This window comes from Dermacentor silvarum, chromosome 3, assembly GCF_013339745.2.
Source record: "Dermacentor silvarum isolate Dsil-2018 chromosome 3, BIME_Dsil_1.4, whole genome shotgun sequence".
NCBI lineage: Eukaryota > Metazoa > Arthropoda > Arachnida > Ixodida > Ixodidae > Dermacentor > Dermacentor silvarum.
The window spans coordinates 118027548-118050697 of record NC_051156.1 but is presented as its reverse complement, the minus strand read 5'-3'; the positions used below and the strand labels follow the sequence as shown (position 1 = coordinate 118050697).

General features: G+C 46.5%; 2 protein-coding genes and 1 pseudogene across 2 annotated transcripts in view; 1 reads left to right on the top strand and 2 right to left on the bottom strand.

Moving 5' to 3' along the window:
- The window catches only part of LOC119444704 (uncharacterized), a 34242-nt pseudogene extending 24223 nt beyond the window's left edge, over positions 1 to 10019 (top strand).
- The window catches only part of LOC119445743 (monocarboxylate transporter 12-like), a 438947-nt gene that overhangs the window by 350506 nt on the left and 65291 nt on the right, over positions 1 to 23150 (bottom strand). The window lies entirely within an intron of this gene.
- Positions 13320 to 22017, bottom strand: LOC119443988 (uncharacterized). Its single transcript, XM_037708534.2, has 2 exons — positions 21500 to 22017; positions 13320 to 13484 (listed from the first exon to the last, which is right to left on the bottom strand). The coding sequence occupies exons 1-2, from the start codon at positions 21996 to 21998 to the stop codon at positions 13339 to 13341; spliced, it is 645 nt and encodes a 214-aa protein (XP_037564462.2). The 5' UTR covers positions 21999 to 22017; the 3' UTR covers positions 13320 to 13338.

Sequence of the window (23150 nt, the reverse complement as noted above, 5' to 3'; positions counted from 1 at the left end):
AAATGCCATCTCTCGCCATGCGCAGAACATATGCCCGATTAGCATTTTTTCACACTATGTTCCATAGCAACACGTCATTTGCCCGCTCACATATTTCTCCAGCGCATCACATATCGTCTAGATTAGACCACGCATACAAAGTCAAACCAATTTTCGCTCATACTGAAAAATACCGGAACTCACCTCTAGCACTATCAATAGATCAACGGAATTCATTGCCATCTAGCATTGCCACTATCAATGATCCTCAATCTTTTCTGTCGGCGCTGCAATCCTTTCTTGAACGTCAAGGCATTTCACAATAGTTTTCATTTTGCATACAGTAACAGTTGGCGTTTTCATTAGAAACTGACACAAATCCACCTGACACAAAAGTTATCCACCTGATGCTCGCATTGTTCTTTAAGTGCTGCCATGATCGTACCTGAGAAACATTTCTTTTTCACACTGAACTGACTGTATATAATACATTGTTTTTATATTTTATATTTTTACATTGTATTTTTTAGGATACAATGTGGACTTGTCCTTTGTCTGTGTTAGTATGACACCTTGTTGCTTTTAGTTTCTGTTCACCATGCTATATTTGGACTTGCAATCTTGTGTCTACTGAATTGCCATTTTCACCTGCAGTGCGACTACTTTGTTATTCCCGTTTCAACACCCCCGCTCCCCCCCTATGTAATGCCTTTCTGGGCCTTTAGGGTATCCAAATGAATAAATAAAATAAAATAAATAAATAAAATTTAAAGGTCAGTACAGTAATTGCTCGCGAATTAATGGTGATGCATGTACAATTTGTGTCTGCACGCTTTAGATATAATAGTATTTTTCTTCAAAATACTTTTATTCGAACTGTTCAATTTTTTCAGTGGCAGATACCACATACTTCTTCAGCTAGTTTACTCGTAGAAGTGGACATTACTTGCAGAAGAAATCAAAATGCTTAATTGTCGAGTTGTCGAAGTTTGACCGAAAATGCGATCGTAAAAGAAGCCCGCGATTACACAATAAATTGCCGCGCGAATGACCGCTCGACACACTTTGCGTGAATTTGCAGGCTTCTTTCACGCTTGGAAAAACTTTTTATGTAGCACGTATTCAGCTACAAAAAGCTGTATCGGAAGTTTTTCATGTTGCTGTACTGTTTTCTCATTGATACTTTTCACGTAATTATTATTTGGAGAAATTGAATAAGTATTTAAGACTAATGTAATAAGGCGGAATGCAAAAAAAATATGAGTATCTGCAGGCGACGGCAAGCAACATGATATAACAAGGACAATAATTTGTCCTGATGCAAAAGATTTGCATTGCCAGCACCATTAGGGATTTTTAGACAAATAATTCTGTGTAAGAGCCTTCCGATGGTTCCTATACTTATAGTTTCTTTGCCACATTAAATTTATTATATAATTGCAGTCATAAACGCATGCATGGCAAACGTTGGTCAAGGGGCAAAATGTTTTTTTGTTGTGTGTGTGTGTGTGAACAGCGTAAAGAGGAACAAGAAACCAGGGTACAATGAATGTCCGAAAGAATACAAATGATACAGAATCCGGCCGTATATACACTTTATGCATACGCCTGCGCCCTCTTCCGTTGTAACATAGTGTCAAGCCAATCAACGTAATGTAGTTGACAACATAGGAAATTAGTGTTTTTATTTTCGTGATTGGTTAGTTACTGTTTACAGAGAAAAAAATTTTTAAAAATGACATAAAGTACTCTAATCCTCGCAGACAAAAATTATATTAGCCGGGGCCAGGAAAAGGCCCACTCCCAGGCACAGGGAAGTAAATTCACACAAGGCGTGCGTGGGATGAACTCGTGCGCAAAGCCCTCAACCAGACTCGCTGGTTCCGAACGCAAAAACTACTTCGCTGTGGTGGGTGTCGGATACGGCTGTGTTCCGTATGGTTCTAACGATAATTATAGCCGCGGCCTTTTTTCCCCATTAGCAAGGTGCATTGTTTCATCAAAACGAACAGAGCTAGGTTTAATTGTAGACTTCACTCGACTTTCATTTTATTGCAGCGGCCCACAACCATTGTTTACAGGTAACCAGCCCCTGGTGTAGATGGCGTTGTCGCACTTGCTCTATGGGAGTGTCTCTACACCACGGGATTTCAGGAATGCGTCTAGCCTTGAATGAGTCAGTGCAGTGCCGGTCGCAGCAGCATGCCAGAGTGCAGGAAACAGACTCGTTTATGCTTCGTCCATGACAGCTGCTGGCATTCGCCTCTCGTTCTTGCCGTTCACTCGCACCTGCATGTATACGTATTGCTAGATTGTACATGTCACAGACCCCGGTGAACGAGGCGCAGACCCCGGACCAAATTCCGAAGCCGACTTATCAGCTTCCGAAAATAATCCCACGAAAGCAAGGACAATTAAGAGTGGGCCCTCTGGTGCGCCAGCGAACGCCAGTTGCTGTCCAAAGACCGAGTCAGAGCCCAGAGTTGTCAAAACACAAAAAAACACCGCATATCCACGGGGTGAATGATGATGAGTGGGCGAAGCTCCGGAGGGAATCATCGGTAAACCGTGAATCTTCCGTGTAATTCGCCCAGTCTCGCCGCACTAAATCGAACGATTGACTTCCACCAATGACACGCGCCATATGTGACGTCATTCCTATTTTATAACAGCGCCCTTCATTATAATTGCACCATCTCCCGCTTAAGGGGACGCTAGCACAAACGCGTTAGAAACGTGCAGTACTCTAAGGGGAAGAGGCCACAGCGTCTTACGCAGCCGTTTACATATGCCGGAACGTGCACCGCGTTTGCCGACGCCATCAGCGTTTATGAATACGGGGGTAAGGCGGAGGCCCACAGCGTCTTACACCAGCTTCTTGCACGGGCCGTAACGCGCTAGCACAAACGCGTTAGAAACGCGCAGTCTTTCGTTAATGTTGGGTTTTTATTGCCATCGGGGTGCGTCTATTCCTGAGCGCTTCGTGGCGTAGTGGTTAGCGCCACGCGTTCAGAAGCGAGGGGTCCCTGGTTCGATTCCGCTAGGGCCACAACTCTCGGAATTTTTTTTTCTCATAAAAGTAGACGTGGCTACCTACTACGACGACTACTACTACAGAGGAGGGACAGACCCACACCCTAAGGAGCTTCGCCCCTAAAAATATATTCTTCACACAAGACAGTTACACACACACTTGCACACTTAGGCTAGACACAACACAATACAAATCAGATGGGTATTCACAAAACACAGGAAAATAATTAACGACAAGCATTAAGAGTCCATCACGTAAAGTACAAAATAAATAGGAACACTAAGTGTCAAATCGTATTCACCGTGATGGTTGGTCTTGGAGTCAGACGATCTCGGCGTAGCTCGGGCACATCTCGAATAAAGTTCTTCCGGAAATGCAGACACTCGATGAATCCGTCGACTAGATTGCCGGGGAATCCCCTTCTTCCGTAGACACTCGGTCTTCACGTTACATCACTTCACCGGTGCGGACAGTACTCCTTGAACTCCTGAATTCCTGAATTCCACTAAACGATTCTCGCACGGCGGTTATATAGCTTCCACAGGCGTTCTCGAACATTCTTATCGGTGTCGTGATCTCGTAGCATGGCCAAAGCTTGCGAACCTTCGAGGCTTTTCTCGTTCCTTCGGCCGCCGCTGTCGGAGCATTCTTGAGAGAGAGGGGGGGGAGGGAGGATGATGACTCATCCTGTTGGTTTATGCTCACGCGGTAGTAATGTCTGTCGACTCGCCGGGTGAGAAGGTGTCTCGGCGCGCGCGTGTGCTCTCTCTCTCTCTCTCGTTACCGTCGTCTCGTCTACGCTCTTCTAGACTTCTAGGCGCCGTTGTTCGGGTCGTTGTTTGAGGTGTATGCGCTCTCCCCCTCTGTTGAAGTTGCCGGCTTGCCGCGGGGCCGGCGTGTTCTTTCGCTGGCTTGCGTGACACGCGGCGCGCGCTTGGAATAAGCGCTCTTTTGTGACAGTACAAGACGTTGCAATAAGCTTACGGAAGGACAAGAAAGTCTTTTGCGAAATACTCTGCGTGTCGCGAAGGTAATCTGCAGTTGTGTTTTTTTTTTTCTCCACCCACAGCGACAAACAAAGAAACATCTTCGGGGTAGCTTAGTGGTTATGGTGTTGCGATGCTGAGCTCGGGTTCGCGGGTACGATGGAGGCCAGGGCGGCGACAGTGAGATGGCGGCGAAATGCAAAAATGCTGGTACGTAGACTTAGGTGATGTTAAAGAACCCCCGGTTGTAGAAATTATCCCGGAGTCTCCGACTACGGTGCGCCTCGTAATCAGATCTGGCTCTTGGCTCGTAAATTTCCTGGAATAAATTTCGAGTAAACAAGCAAACAAAATAAAAAATGCCGCGTTTTGTTCGGTTACGTAATTTGGTTACGGTTACAACATGGGCTCGATCACGTCAACTCCTACCTTCGACGTGAGGGAAGGCTTTGTGCGTCCAGCCACTATCCACCTCAGCTCGGTGTCATGCTTCCCCTCGCACCCGCATGCAGTGTGCGGTACGCTTTGTTTTTCTCGCACTTGAACTTAATTCGCCCCCGCACGGGGACGCCTACAGAGAAAATGCGCTTTGAGCGTCCGTACGTTCGCTATCGCAACAGTAGCGTCTTACAGTTACCCGGATGCGCGCACTTTGGTCTGAATCGCTTTAAATTGCGGTAGCTCAAGGACGTACAAGCAGAAGGAAGCAAAATCAGACCAACACGTGGCGCATTCTTGATTCAACCTTCCGTTGATTATAGTGTGGCACGAATGTTCTATGATAGATATTGGTCTATATTTGCTAATTAGCAACTTCAGACCCCGTGTGCCACCATGGTGCATTGAGGTGCGCAGAAATGGAAGCTATCATTTCCAATAAGTGATGGCGCTTTCCTGAGCTAGGCACGCCCACATCATCAATAACAGTGCGGCTGTAGTCTTTCGTAATACCGTCTCGTTTTACAGCGAAGCTCTACATGACTGTCCGATTCGTCCGTCTGTCGCCTGTACGCGGAAACTATCATAGTCAGCAATGACTCGAGCGCCGTCGTCTTGTTCCACAGCAGGCTAGTCGCCTCCCCTCGGCGCAATCGCGCGATCGCGATCGTGCCACTGCTCTCGCGTTCGCCGTCGTCCTCTTCTTCCATAGCTGGCTCCGGTGCCGCTCATCATTCCGGCGTAGAATTTCACTTCTCTTCTGTCACCGTAATGGGGAGGCCGCATTTACGGGGGTATGAGCCGTTGCTTAAGGGGGTATGATCTATTTATTCTCTTATGTGACGGACAATTTAATTTTGAAGAATCACAAGGGACAATGCGGCAATGGCGGACGGCGGGCATACCGTCAGCGACGTGGTTTTCTCCGTCGCAGCCGAACGTGTGTGTAACCTCACTAAGAAACGCAAAGACGTAACCAATAATTGAGAGAGACTTTATAGTACCATCGGGATTAACCCATTGATAAACACCGGGCCTCACGTTTCAGCTTCGCTGGTTAACCATCCTAACGGAGTGCTTGGGCGGTGATTTTTTCCTTAGTCTCTTTCGGACGCCCCCCGCCCTCCCAGCCAAAGTCACAGCTGCATGCCGAAGGAGGGCGAAAGCTCGATGCGAAGAGTCAAAAGCCTGTATTTTACATATTTAAATGGCAAGTGTTAACACGAGGAACAGAAACAGTAAATTGTCTAGAACGTTCGAAATTGGACTTCTCTACACCACACCTCGTGGTGCTTCGAGGGGTCAACCAGTAGTGTTTCGACTGCGGATTGAGGTTTCTGATACCACTTCCTTATTCGGCGGGGCAAACCACTTGGTCGCGTCGCTTTTTTCAAACCGTACAGCCCCTTTTCACTATGGCCTCCTAGTCGAGAGTACAGTCTGCAACTTGATAGCCTTTGTAAGGTGATAGTGTTGCAGACGAAGCATGAAGGGTGCACTGCGCCGAAATTGCTTCTGATCATGCAAGCACTTCTCAAATTCATTTCTCCACACGCTAAATAAAGAAACGTTGGTCGAGTGGGTTGTCATCTGATTGGCGGTACTCGGCACAGCTGACGAATCTTGGCAAAAATAAGTCTGAGTTGCAAATGCTTTACATTGGTCACTAAAGAATAAAAACTGATGTGTGGAGTTGGTTTTGACGGCTCATCCCATGTACCGCTTCATGTGCGACACGTGCTCTGTGAGAACGTTTGGCGATTTTGGCGATCGATTGTCTTGTAAGTTCTCCACGCGATACGTCACGGGTTCCAGGCGGTAGACGGCGTGGTAGGGTCCTCGGAAACGGGGGTCCAAATTTGCTACTCGTCCAGGTAGTCAAACCATCCTTCGAACGAAAACAAGATCGCGGGTTGATATGCCGGCAGAGGCTGTGCCGTGTTGGCTTTCGCTGATCGTACCTGAGCGCAAGCATTAAGAAGGTGTTGTCTGGCTTCGAGACGGCGCCGGGAGTGCTCTTGAAAGGATTCGACCCGACGGTTTCAGGTGATTGCAAGTTCCGAGTCTAAAGGTGTTGATGGGAGGTGCTAGTAAGCCAAAGGAAATAGGGTAGCCTGCATTGTGTCTTCCTAGGCTGTGCTAACTCTGAAAACAACATTTGAATGGAAACGATGCGAATTGGTGTGGAAAGTGTCAGCATATGCGGCCCGCTTCATGTAGTCATTACACTATAGATGGTTGATGGAAGTACTGACAGAGTCAATTCCATGTGATGCGAGAGCGCTTTCAAATTCTCGGGACATAAAGCAACTTCCACGGTCTGTAAGTAAGCGTTTGGGAACGCCGCGCCTTAATAAAATGTTGCTGCAAATAAATTCTACGGCAGAGTGCGCTGACCTATCTGGTGCCACCTCATCTTGGATCTACTTAGTCAACTAGCCGAAATTGACAAGCAGGCACTTAGTGCAGGATTCGTTCTTAGGAAAGTGACCCTAGTGGTCCTTGCCCATTTTATCAAACGGCCAACTGGTTGGCTCAAACGAAGTAGCGTAGTTTTCGATGCTGCGGTAGACACTTGGCGAAAGTCGCAGGTTGAACCCGCAGCAACGTGCGCTTCGACATCCTTTTGCATCCTGTGCCACCAGAAACGTTCTAAAATTATGGCGTGTGCTTTCGTCAGCACTAGGTGGGCATCAGTTGAGACGCCATGAAGAGCCTGCATGATGTGTGACCATAGAGACGGCAACTACACCGAGCCGAAAGGAGGAGCTCTCGCGCGAACGCCGAAAGTGCAAAAGCAGTCCTTCGTCCAAATGTTAAAATCGTCGTAGTTTTGCAACACGCGATCTTGGTTGGCCAGTCCCAATATTGGAAATGACTTCGATTAGGGCGTCGAGCTCAGGATTACGACTTTACGTGCCTCTTACGAGTTCCAATATGCTCAAATATACTAGGTAGCAGGACGAAAAGTCGTTGTCTCGATCATTTGTGCAACTTCAATAGACAACTACAAAGTCGCACTGTTGGATCAGGAGGGACCAGTGCGCGAACTTCGAAGTCAAGTGTTGTTTTCACTGGAGCCAAAACAAGTGCGTTGTTATCAGTAACTACCACGTAGTAGCGTGCATAGCGATAGGGTCCAAACTTCTGGACAGCCCAGATTACTACCCTACACTCGAGCTCGGACTAATGGCGATATCGCTTGACATCTAATAGCTGGCGGCTTGCATATGAGCATGCATGGCGCCACGTGTATGGTATGAAGAACTTTATTTGGGTCCTGAGGAATCAGTCTGGGACTGATGCGGGCCGCTCCCACGTCGGGACAGAGAGGCCGAGCCCCTCTGCCGCCACACGGGCCCTCTGGACAGCCCCGAGTTGGTCCGCCAGCACTTCACTGTGCAGCATGCGCTGCCACCACCGTTCACCTTGAGAACCATCCCCGGCCAACGCCGAGCAGCGCCAGAGCATGTGTTCTAAATCGACCAAACCCCCACACTTACTGCAATAGACTGAAACCCCACAGTCCGGATTAATTTTATTCATGACTACCGGGTTAGGGTACGTCCGTGTCTGCAAAAGCCTCAATGTAACCGCCTGTGGCCTATTTAATTTAGAATGTGGCAGGGGGAATGCCCTGCGTTCTAAGTAATAGTGCTTGGTGATCTCGTTGTAGGTTAACATCTGGTCCCTGAACTCAGGAGCGGGAGATACAGCCCCATCAGGGAGGGCACGGCACACTAATCCTCGTGCCTCCCTGTGCGCCACCTCGTTGAGGTTACGCGGGGCTCTCTCTACTGACCCCATGTGCGCCGGAAACCAAGTAACTGTATGCGGAGTGATATCCCTACCCTGCAGCAGTCTGTAAGCCGGTTCCGCAACAAGTCCCCTCGAGAAGGCTTTAATCGCAGATCGCGAGTCACTGAACACCGAAACTCTTCCTGAATCAAGTAGTGCTAAAGCAATAGCCACCTGCTCAGCAACCCCCGGATCCTTTGCATAAATGGAAGCGGCATTTCGAACTCTCCCTTTTCCATCTACCACCACCACCGAATAACCATCTTTCCCATTAATCCATGCCGCGTCAACGAACGCAGACTCCTCCTCCTGATCCTTTGCTTCTCGCAACAAAGCCCTAGCTCTTGCCATCCGCCTCCCTACATTGTGCACAGGGTGCACATTCCGCGGAAACGGACGAACCATGATATTGGTCCGAAGGTTAACGTTCAACTCGTGTAGCCGTGCCCCATCGCGCGACACAGCCACCGATTCTCCGATTGACTCTAAGATATGCCTACCCGCTGGTGTACCAAGCAACCGCTCTCTCTGTGCCGTACGCTGAGCCTCGGCAATTTCATCTAAAGTATTATGCAAACCCAGTCGCAACAACATATCGTTTGACGTACTCACAGGCAGACCCAGCGCCGAATTAAATTTCTCCCCCCTATTCCAATTTAGCATAGCTGCCACATACGAGAAATGACACAGAATAAATGCGTGAACTAGCCGCATCGCGCCCTCTTCGCCTAAACCCCTATGCCTATTAGAGATCTTTCGGATAAGTCCTATGGCCGCCTCCGTCTTCTTGGTAATACGCTGAATGGTTCTGTTATTCGATCCATTCGCTTCAACTACCAAAGCCAGAACCCTGATAGCCTCAACTTTCGGTATCAACAACCCATCCCTAGTGTGGATTCTAACGCAAGTCTCAACTTCCGGTACCCAATCCTTCGGCCTACGACCCAGCTTCTTAGATTTGAAGATCAACAACTCCGACTTTATAGTGGAGCACTTGAGCCCCATAAGACCTAAATACTCTTCCGTAAGTGTTACCACCTCCTGCAACCTAGCCTCAAGCTCTCCGTCACTACCACCGACACTCCATATAGTAACGTCATCCGCGTAGATAGTATAGCCAATACCCTGGACAGTGTCCAGTATATTAGCCAACTTTGACATCGCAAGATTGAAGCAAGATCGCCACGTGTATATTCAAGGGGCGTAATTTCTGAGGGTCCGGACTCACAACATACATATTGAACACATCGGCCAAATAGTTAACTTCGTCGAAGCCGAAAAAGCGTTTTTTTTGGGCTTTAAACGAAGATGATCCGTTTTACGTGCATTTCAAGTGATCGTAGAGAGCACCAACAGTAAACCGTTGTTGGTCCTCTTCAAAAGCCGTGGCGTACACGATCACATTATCGAGATGAAGGAGTGCCATAGACAACTTCATGTGCACTAATACCATGTCCATGAGACGCTGAATTGTACCGTGCCTCGGAAAGGCCAAACGTAAGGCATTTAAATTGGAAATAGCCGCTAAAAGTCACAATGAGGTTTTCTCTGCATCTCCAGGGTTCGTGGGAACCTTCCCCTAGCCTGACAGCAAGTCCAATGCCGAAAAAAATAGCAAGCCCCCTTGAGACAGTCCAGGGCATCATGAGGGCACGGCACGCGGTATATGTCGGGGTGCGTTAGGTGATTGAGTTTCCTGTAATTGGTGCAAAATGTGATTGTGCTACATTTCTTCTTCACCAGTACCATTGGTGATGACCAAGGAGTGGGAGACTGAAGAATGATGCCATCTTTGAGCATGCCATGACCATGGACCTGAATTACCCACCGTTCGGAAGGTGCAACATGATTGTTTAATTCTGGGGTTTTACGTGCCATAACCAGTTCTGATTATGAGGCACGCCGTAGTGGAGGGCTCCGGAATAATTTTGACCACCTGGGGCTCTTTTACGTGCACTAAAACGCAAGCACAGGGGCGTTTTTGCATTTCGCCTTCATCGAAATGCGGCCGCCGCGTCCGGGATTCGATCCTGCGATCTCGTGCTCAGCAGCGCAATGCTTTAGCTGACTGAGCCACTGCGGCAGGTAAGGTACAACATGGCGGGGCTTGTGGCGAATATGTATGCGTCTTTCGGCTTCACTGCGATGCTCGGCCCAGGGCGTGCAATCGAGCTCATCTCCTGATAGGGAAATAGACTTATGATACTGCACGAGCAAGGCAAATGAGAGCAAATCTGAATATATTCCAGGCTAGACGTGCGTCTGATGACGTAGCAGGTTCAGTACTTGGTGTCGACGTAAAAGATGCTACTATTGTCGGGAAAATAGAAAAGGCTTCAACAGATTCATCACCACGATTTACAATGGCTGGTAGGCAACTGAGTTTCACTGTGAACACATGCGTCTTTCCCTTGGAACAAGCTAGGATACTTCGGGGTGACACGGTCTTCGAACAAGGCGGACACCTCGCACCCATCTCAACTAAAATCCCCCATGTGACAGCCTTATCAAGCTTAGCTGTAAGCCATGCACCAGATAAGGCTTGTAAAATTGCTGAACATGCAGGACCAGCCATGTAAATGTCGGCGTTTAACTTTGCTGCGTCACTTTAGAAGGAACGGAGCTGTGAGCAAAGTTTGCTAGATGCTTCAGAGAGTCTACAATAACGCTTGAAATGAGGAAATGTGCCAAACAAGCAATACTCGAAGTGATCGGTGAGCTGAGTGCTCACTGACAGTACATAAATCAAGCACGACGTCTACCCGTTTGCACCAGCTACAGCCATAAACAACTGGCCAGCTGGGGCTATACATCGGCGACCACGAAATCCACGGAATGCACTTTTCCAAGAGCTTGTACGTCAACTGTATTTACCCAAATCGTTTGACTTCAGTGCCATTAGAGGATACAAGTCACAATTCAGGCACCGGTTTAAGTAAATGGCGCACACTACTTGAGTTGAGTCCGAGACATTAATAGCGGCGCCCGTGTCGACCAACCATTTTACATTCTTGTCAATCAAGGCCACTTCAGTGAAAACATATGGTACTTCGGGTTGCAAAGCACTACATGAAAGGGGCAGCGACAGCATAACGGCTGGTAATGCGAGCACCTGGATTTCCCGGCGGTCAGGGATAATATGCTCTTCTTGGCGAACTGTTGTACTCCCTCAATGCTCGGGTGTCTTGAATTGAGGTTGAAAGAGCGGCCGTTGAGTACGCGTGAGAAGTATGCGAATCATCCCCACGCACAACTTCTCACGCCACAGTTTCCAGTTCAACCCGTAGCAATATTCGGTAATATCTTTAATACGCATGCTGAAAGTAATCCCTGGTATCTACACATATGTTACGTGAGGGGAGATGGCTTGCGGTTTCACTGCGCTGTGTTCTCGCGCTGTAGTTCGCGTAACGACAAGTTTCGGAGACGTATTGCAGCTGGTGGCCGCACGAAGTACTCGCTGTCGCTGCTGCACTGTTCATCGCGCCAGCGTTTTTGCAGCGAGTGCCCGTAGTCATCGAGTGGTATCTGTTCTTCTTTACCTGTGCGTGCGTGACACCATGCTTGTTAAGTTAGCAGTAAATGTTTACTGCAATTTATACGGCCGATCAAACTACTAAGCTTACTTCGTATAGCTCTCTAATATATATTTTTTATTTTGTTCTAGTTCCCATACACCAGAAACCAAAAGGTCCCGGACAAAAGGTGCGTCCTTGCACCTGACTGCGTCCTGGGCACCATACAAGCTGTACACGAAGGAAACAACGCTATACGAGTTTGTTTCGCAATCAATGTTTCACATTTCTGATAAAGATACGGCATTGTTTTAAAGTTGTTGCAATATTTAAAAATATAACTGTGCGTATTAAGCATAAAATTCAAGCAAATGTACGGTATGCTTCATCTCCACAGAAGCACAGTACTGACCTAAAACAGAGCTAACGTAGTAGAGCAGAATACGTCGGTCAGGGAGCCATACTTTACCGGCAATACTGCGATCATTCGAATGCTTTGAGGATTCCGCTGTATGCAAACAAACTGCTTGTTTGTTTCTAATGTTGCATTTGATCTTTAAAAAAGAACACTTTCATAGTGCGAGTTACGGATGGAGGTTCGTGGGTGGTGGTGGTCCGAGATGGCGCCCCTCGGTGGCCCAAGCGCACGATGGCAACGCGAAGGAAGAACCAGCGTTTGATGGTGGACAACGTTTATTCCTCAGCAAAGCGTCCGCCCGGACTGCGCCCAGACAAACTCTTCCCTCTCTCGTGCCGAGTGCCCTATTTTAAAGGCTCAGTCACGCTCGGTGAAGCAACCCAACAAAAACGCTTACATTATTTGACTGTCTTGCTTTCACCCGCCCCGACGGGAGCAGCACTCAATTCGTCTAACCCCGCAAGCGTTTTTGAGTCACTCGCTGCCGGTTAATTGCCATCCGTCATGCCCGCTTGAGCAAAACGTTACCGGTCGGCGGCCCTCTGACGCAACATGGGTGGAAAAGCCGCATCCAGCGGAAATTCCCTTCCTCCGTAAATTAAGGAGCCGCCGCCACGGCTCATTTCCACGAAACAAACTTTCCACTCGTGCTTTGTCATTTCTCTGCCCACTGGCTCGGGGGAGCTGTCACGGCTTTCAACGTAATTTCCATGACAGCCACCGTGTGCATTCCTGAATGCTCGGCCCCACTGCAGCTGCAACCAGTATATGAGACAGCTAAGAAAAGCATGGCGAACCGTAGCAAACGACCAAACCTATACCCTCTCAAACTGACTGGAGCAATGTAATGACAACAACGTGCTAATGTTATGTGATGAGGATGTGAAAGTAGTTTTATATTATGAAAACTGCACTTTATTACTTGAAAACTATTCTAAAATGTTCGATACTTTATATGCATTTGCTTATAGCGCTATTTGATTCTTATTGAGTTGGTGCAAAAAATTTGCTGCTTGCTATTTGGACACGCCAATAACATTGCTCTACCTCCAGAATGCCTGGCGGATATGGTCAGGCTGCTAGCATCGCTAACGGTATAATGTCTCAGATTTAGTGCTCATAGAATGACGGCTACACGCGGGAAAGCTCTTATTAGGCATTTTATTGGTATTACAGCACTGAGGGCTGCTCGTCCGCTGTGAACTTTCCTCGGCTGAAGATGTAATGTGCGCTGAAGAGCAAAGCGGCTGCCACGCTCATTCCTCCGAGCATCCGATAGTAGCCATCGTATGATCCAGTCGAGTCACGAAAGTGGCCTACGTTGGAAACGAAGACATGCTCTCAGAAAAGTTGACATTGTAGTTTAAGCATAGGATACAATAACTTTTTCTTTAATTCCATGGTGCTTAAGAGTATGGAAAGACGTGTGCTCGAATATTGGTACTATGGCAAAATATGGCATGGAAAAAGTCTGTCCTGGCCACTATGATTGATGGTTCGGAGGTATCTAAATCGTTGTGTTATTTTTATTTCATGGAAGGCTGGCACGTTAAAGCTTTTGGCATTAGGACATTTATTAATGCTAAGCGCTCTAAGATGCAAACATATAGATAGAATAGAGCATCCTCCGAAAGCTTAGTAAAAGACGTGAGCTGTTGAGTTCGCGATCGCGCTCTAGAGTGGACACAGGGCCATAACAACTCGTAGCATGCTTTGCGGGTTCTACTTCAGTGTGCTCCTAATTGCTTTTCTTAGGATAAAGCTATCGAACCTGGGTTTGCATATTCCATCTCCTCAGTACATTCTGTTACGCTGACGACAACCGTTCTCGTCATTAACGACACACAAGCGATGATTTCCTTTCCTCGTTAGGTTATCTCGTCATCGACAGCTTCACGATTGCCATAGCACTAGGAAAATAAAACTTTTCGCCAACTTGATCCGCTGGTTTCATACCACCGAAGCAATGTGGAGTGTGTCGTCGAGCAGTGGTAGTCGATCATTTGGGAGTCAAGCAGTGTGCATTCGTAGTCGATGCTTACACTTACCACACCACAAGTCTATAATGAGGCAAAATTAAACACAAATTGAAGAGCGCGAAAGCAGTCAAGAGATTCACTTAAACGCTCGTACAACCAGCGCATTTTAACTAATTCTTCCTGGAAGGTGTTCGTTGTTAGGGCTGGTTCGGCATGCCTATCTATCAGTCTTGTTCTCCAGAGGCTATGTAATTTAATGAGCAAATGAGATCGTATGGCAAGGTTCTGTCTTTTGTCAGATTAAAGGTAGCTTGTAGTGATAGGCGTAGTTCCTAATTCCCTTTTTATTGTTTGCGGTAGAACATAAAAAATACTGCGTCACACCAATTACTGAAGCGATAGCCGATAGTTTCTCGCTTTTTACACAATCTGCACTATGTGTCCTCGCGAACAAAGCACCATCTTCAGGCACGTCTTCACAGGAAGCGTCGAAGTATGAAGTTTACGAAAGAGCGTATTTGCTGCCGGAGAGACCCATTTTCTTCACGCGAATCAAGACATAAGACAATAAATGAACACCAAATGTAGTACGGTATAGTGGGATGAGAATGCACATGTCGATAACGTCCCCACTGTAATCGGCTTTTGAAAATCGGATGTGCAATAGCGTTAACTATTTCGCTTTGGAACCCGTAGATAGAACAATTTTGAACAAAGTTGGGTAGAACGATGGAAGGCGAATGAAGTGAGATACGACGCTCTTCAATCGTTCTCGGCAATGAGCGCAATGTTATGCACTTCACACAGGCTCTGAGAGCAGCGGCTGCTCTCCATCTATTTCAGAGGCCCGAACGAGCGATACTGCAGTGGTCGAGAATGACATTAGGTGAATCGCCTCAAGATTGTTCGTGACAGCATGTCAAGAGCAAATGTACAAAGAAAATGAAAATGCGCAAAATCGGCGGTACGGCCGAAATTAGGCGGTACTGCCTAATGTCGCTCGCGACATCAGTTCTGTTAAAGGTTTTTGCCTCAGAGTCTGCCTGATGGTTCCAGGCAGGACATTCAAAACGAGTCATGGGGGCCTAAAAGCATGAAGCCTTTAATGCAGGTGCCTCCTCAGGTGCCGCATAAATAATTTATTTAAGGAAAGGTTAAATTTAAAACAAAATGCGTAAAGACAGTTCAAATTGCAGAGTCATCTCAAGCGCCCCAGAGAAGTTACGTCGGGTATTTCAGTGCTTTCACGTTGTCCTGCTGAACGACGGAAGTAAAGGAGTGCGGTTGTTCTACACAAAGCAAACAAAAATAAACACGATGCACTAAGATTATCAAAACCAAACACATCTAAACAGTGAAATGTCTAAACCATCGCGAAAAACAAAGATTAGCATTGGATTTGGTGAAACAACTGGTAATAAAATGTTCTAGAATGTTATTCATTTTACTAAATAAATAGCTTAATTGACAAGGGGAGTCTGAGAGTGCGAAATTTCGTACATGTACATGGGTGCATTATTATGCTGCACAGGAAGGAATTTGCTTGCGACAGAAAGAAGAAAAGGTGAGAACTTATCGAATCTACACTACCCTTTCTGTGTTATCACAAAAACATAATTAATTTTCAGATATTTTATTGAACATTTCCATAATTCTTGCTTTCAGGTAAAAGTTGTTATACAACGCACATTTCCCCCTTAGCAAGCAGCCCTATAACATCTGTGTTCTTATACAGTTTTCTGTAGTGGATGAACGCAAATATTTGGGGAGGAAGCAGGCGACGTAAAACAAATATACCTATGCATCGCGACCTAACGGCCGATTCCCCAGAATGGCTTGCTCCAGGACACCGAGGAACAGTAACCACATGACAATTCTCTGGTGTCGTAATCCCAAGTAGTAACTGTATTTTACGTTCCGCTTACCTTTTCAGTTTTCATGAACTCCCATTTGAAGCAAATACTATCGTTGAAACGCATTGGACCTTCCAATGTGCTATCCAATGTCGACTTACAGCATTTAAATTACCCATACAACGCGGACCAATGCCTGTCACGCGAATGCGAGCTTACGTTAACTAGGTTCCGATGGCGAGTGCCACCCCTAAATAAAGTTTTCGTTATTGGTCTGGACTATCAACTTCTAAACTTTGGTTCTATTTTCATGAAGATGCAACCAATGATAATTCCATTCTTTCCGGCCGCCATTTTACCTCCATTTGCAAAATTTTCATTGAACTCGCTCTCCGTCATTTCGCGTTCGCAATGAATGCTTCACATTTTCTACCTTTTGGATCTGTGCAGCGTGGTCGCAGCCGAAGGGCAAATTGCATTGCACTCTATAGGTTTATAGAACCATCGTGCCTTTTAGATGGACGTGGTTCTTTGTCATCGGAGTGATCCTATCACATGCTCCTTTAATCACTATTTTTTATTGTACTATATTTTAACCATAAATAAGTCGGTTTTTAACAGCGACACTGTTTAAGCCAGCCGTGATTTGTAGTGCGTAGCCGTGGTAGCAATGGCAACCAGGAGAAGGAAGAGGAGGAGACCGCGCGCATGCGCACGGCTCCCTGCCTTCCCAACCCTGGCCTCTCGTCTTTCCGCGGCGCGCTGAGCCAGGAGATAAAGAACAAAAAGGCGAAAGCTTGCACTAGGCCGCGCAAAGCTCAAGACACAACGAAGCTGGCCGATTGATATCGAGTGGCTAGCCTCCAACGCGTTCGGCGTCGGCAAGCAGCAGCGTTCTTCGCACTCTGCCAACCTTGGTTAGCCAGCCTGCGTCTGTGGCATGCCAGGAGCGCTGTCGCTCGTAGGCGCCCACGCGTCCAGCGCTAGTCACGCGAAATGTCGCGACAGGGAAGGTACCTCCGAAAATGATAGCTCGAGAATACCTGCCTACATGCGTAGGTAAGTTAAACCAAGCTAGGGGGGGGGGGGGGGGGGGGACCTAGCCGCAACCAAGTTCATACCTAGCAGTAGCAGCCAGTAAGCTTCGTTGTCCCTAAGCCTGGCGCGATCGAGTGCAAACTTGCCTGATTTTTTTTTTCATTGCTGCAGAAACCACCTCACGATGAGTGTTGACGGAAATGCGTATGGCATACAATCACTACAGCGACACAACGTATTGCCACCGTCGAAACAAATTATCTATCAGACGTGCACTCAGCGGAACTCCTATTGGCGCTTCGATGATGATAATGATAGATTAATAAGTACCCATTTGAAACGGGGCGGTGCCTAATAGCCATCTAGCCTGCTTGAGCGAATCATGTATGCTATACCTGCTTTTTGTTCTAGTATCTTGTATAGAGCTGCTTAATTTTTTGCTCTGCTTCAAAACTTCCATATCAACCTTGTACCGCTACCTATGCGTGCAACGGATCCGGTCGTGTCAATCTCTTCCCTACTTTTTTTTTCACCAATACTAAACAAAACTGTTGCTAATCTCGACTGCTGACTGGTGCGTGCATTCCATCCACTTTAATTCCAACCAGTTATGGAATGTGTACGTTAGGTATAGGTATGACTGAGTGAATACCTTCGGATTACATTAAACTGTGCTGAGTGGTCTTCTCATTTTAGCTGCAGCAGATGTATGCCTTATCTTGCCGCCAATATTTGTTTTGGTATGTTTTATACTTAGGCAAACACCTGGAGCCTCCAACAGCAAGACACTGCCCTCGGTGTTATCGCGCACACTTTCCCTTGTAATCTCTTTCATGCCATTCCTGTAAATTTCCATGGTCTTTTTTTTCTTTCGATTCTTTGCATCCAATTTACTTTATATGTTGCTCTCACTTTATTTTGGATCACTCCTGGTTGTCTACACACACTTTCAATTACCCTGTACTTGCCTGCCAACGTTCTTGACCTCTTCCTCGATTCTTTATCCACGCTTTTTAGGTACAGATGCTTGAGTGCTTCAGATGTCCGTTTATTTTCACCCGTATTCCTGAGCCTTTCTTCAAAACTAATATTCATCTACGCTTCTCTGACTTCAACAGAGGACCCTAGCCACGTCACCCTGCACTGCCTGAACTGGTTTTACCGTTGACTCCCCAAGCCAACCGGCGTGCCGATATTCGGTCAACTTCAAACCCTGAAAAGATCTCCGATTTTTTTTTGGCACAGAATGGCATTTGCGAACATTAGCGATGGCTCCACTACTCCTTCCCATGTTCCATGTGCCAGCTCAAACATTGATACAAACACACATCGAAACACAGATGGACTCCCGAAAGTGCGTGAAGTAGCGTAAGCACGCTAATAAATGAAAAAAAAATCCTTTAAATTTTATCCGTTGCTGGGCGGAATCGAACCACCGTCACAAGGGCTAATCAAAGACAGCAACCCAACGCTTTTGCAGGCTGCTTAACAAATACACTTGGTATGTGCCGCTTTTCAATGAACGTCTTTCCTGCCAACGCTTTAGCGAGCTGCGCCATGAATGCACTGCGTATGTGCCGCTCTTGAATGAAAGTCTCGTCAATATTGGTCACTGTGTATGAGCTACTGATTGTGCGGCAGGCGAGGAAACAATCGTCAGCGTACGTAGGCACCGGTGCGCCACGATTCTCATGTGTAGGAGGCAACGCGCGGACTTCTCGGCAGCGCCACCAGATGATGGCACAGCGTGTCCAGATAGCAGAGCGAAAGAGCAGCCGCGGGCTGCCCCATGGCGCGCTTCTCAGCGTGCGCGCGCACCGGCACGCCATGCATTTCTGAGGCCATGCGTAGGCTTCGCGGTAACGTCACCAGATGACACCAAGTGTTTTTAAGTCCATGCTGCAGTATACATGCGTCATACATAACCCGTTTCGAAGGTGGCAGTACGTTCTGTCCTTATACTGATTTGACGATAAACGCACTACCGTCGACAGTCCTCGAGAGATGGGCCCTGCCACACTTCTCCGGTCCGTCTAGTACGGCACACACCTACCGCCACATACCTAGTAACCCAAGTCCGGGTGGCTACACTAGGCTGGTGGAAGGGAGAAGGGGAAGAGAAAGAAGCGAGAGAGAGAGAGTGACAGGGTGGGAGGGTATGTAGACTGTGCTATGACCGCATTACAGACCCGGCGTCCGACAGTTTTGTTCAAGAGTGGTACATACCCACTCCCGCAACTACAGTAACCCATGTCGGCGAGAAAGCGGTTCGTTGAAGTGCGGCACATATGTACACATTGCCACTTACTCAGTGACTAAAATTGGTTCGATGGTTGATTTCGAACCCTAAGGTTTCTCTAAGCACATCAGCCGGATACTCTAACCATTCGACCATGCACTACATAGTGACCCAGGTTGGCGCGAAATACACAAACATACATAGATGGATAGACGGCCCCCGGAATGTACGCAAGCTTTTTTACAAATAATATTTATGCTGGTTTCGTGCAAATATTCTTAGATTATGCAAATGAACTTCAACAGGTTTTCAGCGGCTTGAACAGCTATGTTTTTGGTGCAGGAGTCTAATCTGAACTGAACCATTTTCGCTGAACCGGAACAGAAAAAGGAGCGATGAAGTTCAACGCTCGCAGGAGTGGCCTTGCGTGCTGCGTCGAGCCAACATATCAAACCGCATATATATTTACAACACAGCTCGAGGAACCGCTGTTATTTTCGTCCATCCTGCACGTGGTCCATGCCGACTATGGTTGATTGCCCAAAAAGTAGATGGATTATTCCGCGCTATAAGCACAAATAAACTTTCAGAGGCGCTCTAAAGTAAGTGGTGTTGCAAGGTGAAAACTACATGCTAAATTGAAAGCAATAACAGTCGCAAGAATCAATTTTCAATAATTTAGAAACACAAATATCAATACATATTTACACACCACTGTTTATAATACTGCCGGCGTTGATCCTCACTCAAAACAATATACTTTTGAAACTACAGGGCTAATGTCTGACCTGCCATTAGGCTCTCCTGTTCTGTTGTCTTTCTGTGCTTCCATATTGTAAAACACCTAAAAAGATGCATGCCTCGCCACAGAGAACATTCTTTGCGAATGTCCATGATTGCATTGTTAACCACGCTGGTCAATTGCTTCTTCGTTCATCCTGTCTTCAAGAAATTTAACTACGCTTCATCTAGAATGACTGTTCAAGCACAAAGTATCTCTACCCTACCTGTCAATGAAATGTTATTTATTAAATTGTACGTTTTAAAGTTTATTTGTTTAACACTCACATGAAATCACCTCACTTTTGGTCACTCCCCAAAGCACGCATCTGTCACTGCTTTTTTATTATTAGCATCATCATAAAAATCATAATCATTATCATCAATATCTTTAATATATGATTGCGCTAGGCACTGTGAGGGGCAGCTGTCATCGCAGTAAATAGCTTTAGAGCCGCGTGAATTGTTAAAATGTACTAATATTTATAATGAATTTACATGCGTATTTGGTGAGCTGTGATGTCCAACAACATTTAAACATGCCCTGGTGTATCGGTATGGTTGCAACTCCAAAGGACTATGCGCAGGTTTCTGTTCCATGGGTGTGAGATTGGTGCCTTCACTCTTCTGAGCTTAGCGTTCCGTGTACACACGTAGGCTAAACGCCGAATTCCTGGTGTTTTAGCAAATACACTCAATGTTAATTTAAAGATGAGGGGCATACATAGCGCATTTAAAAAAAAATTAACAGCGGCGCTGTTTAAGCCGAGCGTTAGTACGTAACATGCGAACAGAAAATGTGGGCCGACCCTGGCGGTTGTGCAGAAAGGCTCCAACCGCAATGGTACATACCCCTGTGAACTAGCGAAGCTGAGACTGCATAAGTCAAGTTAAGCATGGTTGGGACTACTTAAGCTTAATCAGTCAACGATAGCCAATTGATAGCCAATCAATAGCTAAGCAATAATCGATCAATAGTCAATAAATTCCGGAAAATGCTGGGCATGACTTAGTAGTGCTTAGCCTAGGCCAAACGTGGCCAATACCTTGCGATAGCCAAGCGACAGCCAATCAATAGCTAATCGATAATCGACAAATAATCAATAAATTCCGGGAAATGCTGGGGATGACTAGGTAGCCTAGCCCAAATACGTGGCGAATACCTTGCGATAACCAATCAATAGCTAATCAATAATCACTCAATAATAAATAAATTCCGGAAAATGCTGGCGATGACTTGGCAGCGCTTTGCCTATAGCCCAAAAGCCAGGACTAGCTAGGTGCCCATCAACGCCGCTGTCTCCAGTGCAAGTTACGCTAATTTATTTTTTCTGGGACTCGTTCTTGTCGGCTGACATCACGTGTAGTGGAGCTATTAGTGGCTGCATGTTTAATAAACGAAAGTTTCCTTTTAAACTTTTAGACGCTTTTCGCACGCTTACCAATTAGGAGAGGGCAGACCAGGGACACCGGTATCCTGATCACGCCGATGAGGGCCAGGCATGCCGCCGTACGTCGGATACCGAATGATTCCGCAAGGAGTACGGGTTTGCTGCACAAGATGAATCCCATGAATGCTCCAACCAATAGTGCGAGCATTATATTTGCTGTAAACCCAGATAGGTACGGGGCAACCATTTGGCACCCACCAACGGCCAGTAAACTGACAGCGTAGGCAGGACAGCGGATGAACGGCACGCAGTCAGTCAGCAGGGGCACAGAGAGACCACCCAGAAGCGCTCCCAGTGAAACGAAGGTCACCAGCTGCTCGGCGTCACGTGGCTCTAAACCTCGGTCGCGGGCGTAGTCTACGACTGTACCATAAAATTCCGCCGTTGTGAGGTCTGCGATGATGAGCGTAACCACCAAAACATACAATGCCGGCATTCTAAATAGTGCTCCAACTTGCTTGAAGGAAGCGCTTTCTTGGCGCCCAGACATTTGCGAAGCATCTGCTGAGTGTCTTTGTTCACTGGAAAATCGAAAACAAATATGAGAGTTAAGACAATACTGGAAGTAATTGACTGTTTGCATGAGCGGCGGCATTACACTTGCATTTTACGGGGCACGGAAATTTAGGGCCTGCTGGTTATACTTCGTTGGTGAGTGCCATTTGTTATTGTTTTTGTTGTGTTTTATTATTAGTCATGCTTTCTTTTATAGATGAATGATTCTATACACTCTCCCATAAATTTTGATAACTATAATATTATGCTTTCTACATATTTTTATATTATTGTGATTCCGCTTTCATTCCACTTGCGCGAAGTAGTACGTAAGAAATTTTGCTAGGAAAACATATTCAGGTGTCGTAAAATATTTATTACACGCCACCCTATATAGAACAATTATTGAAACTACATATTTTAGAAAACTTAAATATAAAGTTTAGAATTAACTCTCTGACTCATCAATAGGCAACGAAGTCATTCGGCTCAGAATTTGTCAAGGAGGGTAATCACCCGGGGAAGCCTCTGCGTGTGAATGATACGGAAAGGAAAACAATCACGTGATATGAATATCCACATATATTATGCACATAGGCTCCACTTATGCGCGCTGAATCACCAAGCCATAACGTAGAACCAAGCATACCAATTAAAACTTTGTACTGCCCTATCGTGATTACCAGATGGCCATATTTGTGGGTTGAATACGACATAGACTCGGTGGATCATACCTGTGAAGTCTGGCAACGGCGACAAAATGGGTTGATTTCGAGGTTCCACGCTCTGCCGAGTTGGGATGACTTCGGCTTGCACAGTCTGTAAATTGGGAGGGATTTTTGGCCAATATGATGATGATGGTTGAGTTTAACATTATTCCTCCGTAAATGAGCAGGGCTCCTTCCACAAAGTAGGCATCCTCGAGTCCGGAGAGCACGAACGGGCTGACCATGCCGGATATGGCGAAGGCGACGTTGATAATTGACGTTGCGAAGGCACGGTATTTGCTGAAGTAGAACAGCGTGTATATCTGAGACGAAGTTAGGAAGATTCCTTGGCCAAAACCTGCATAAGGGGGTGACATTTTGTTTTAATTCCTGCCACCGCACATCCTTTATAAACATTACGGCATGGTGCTCGGGCATCC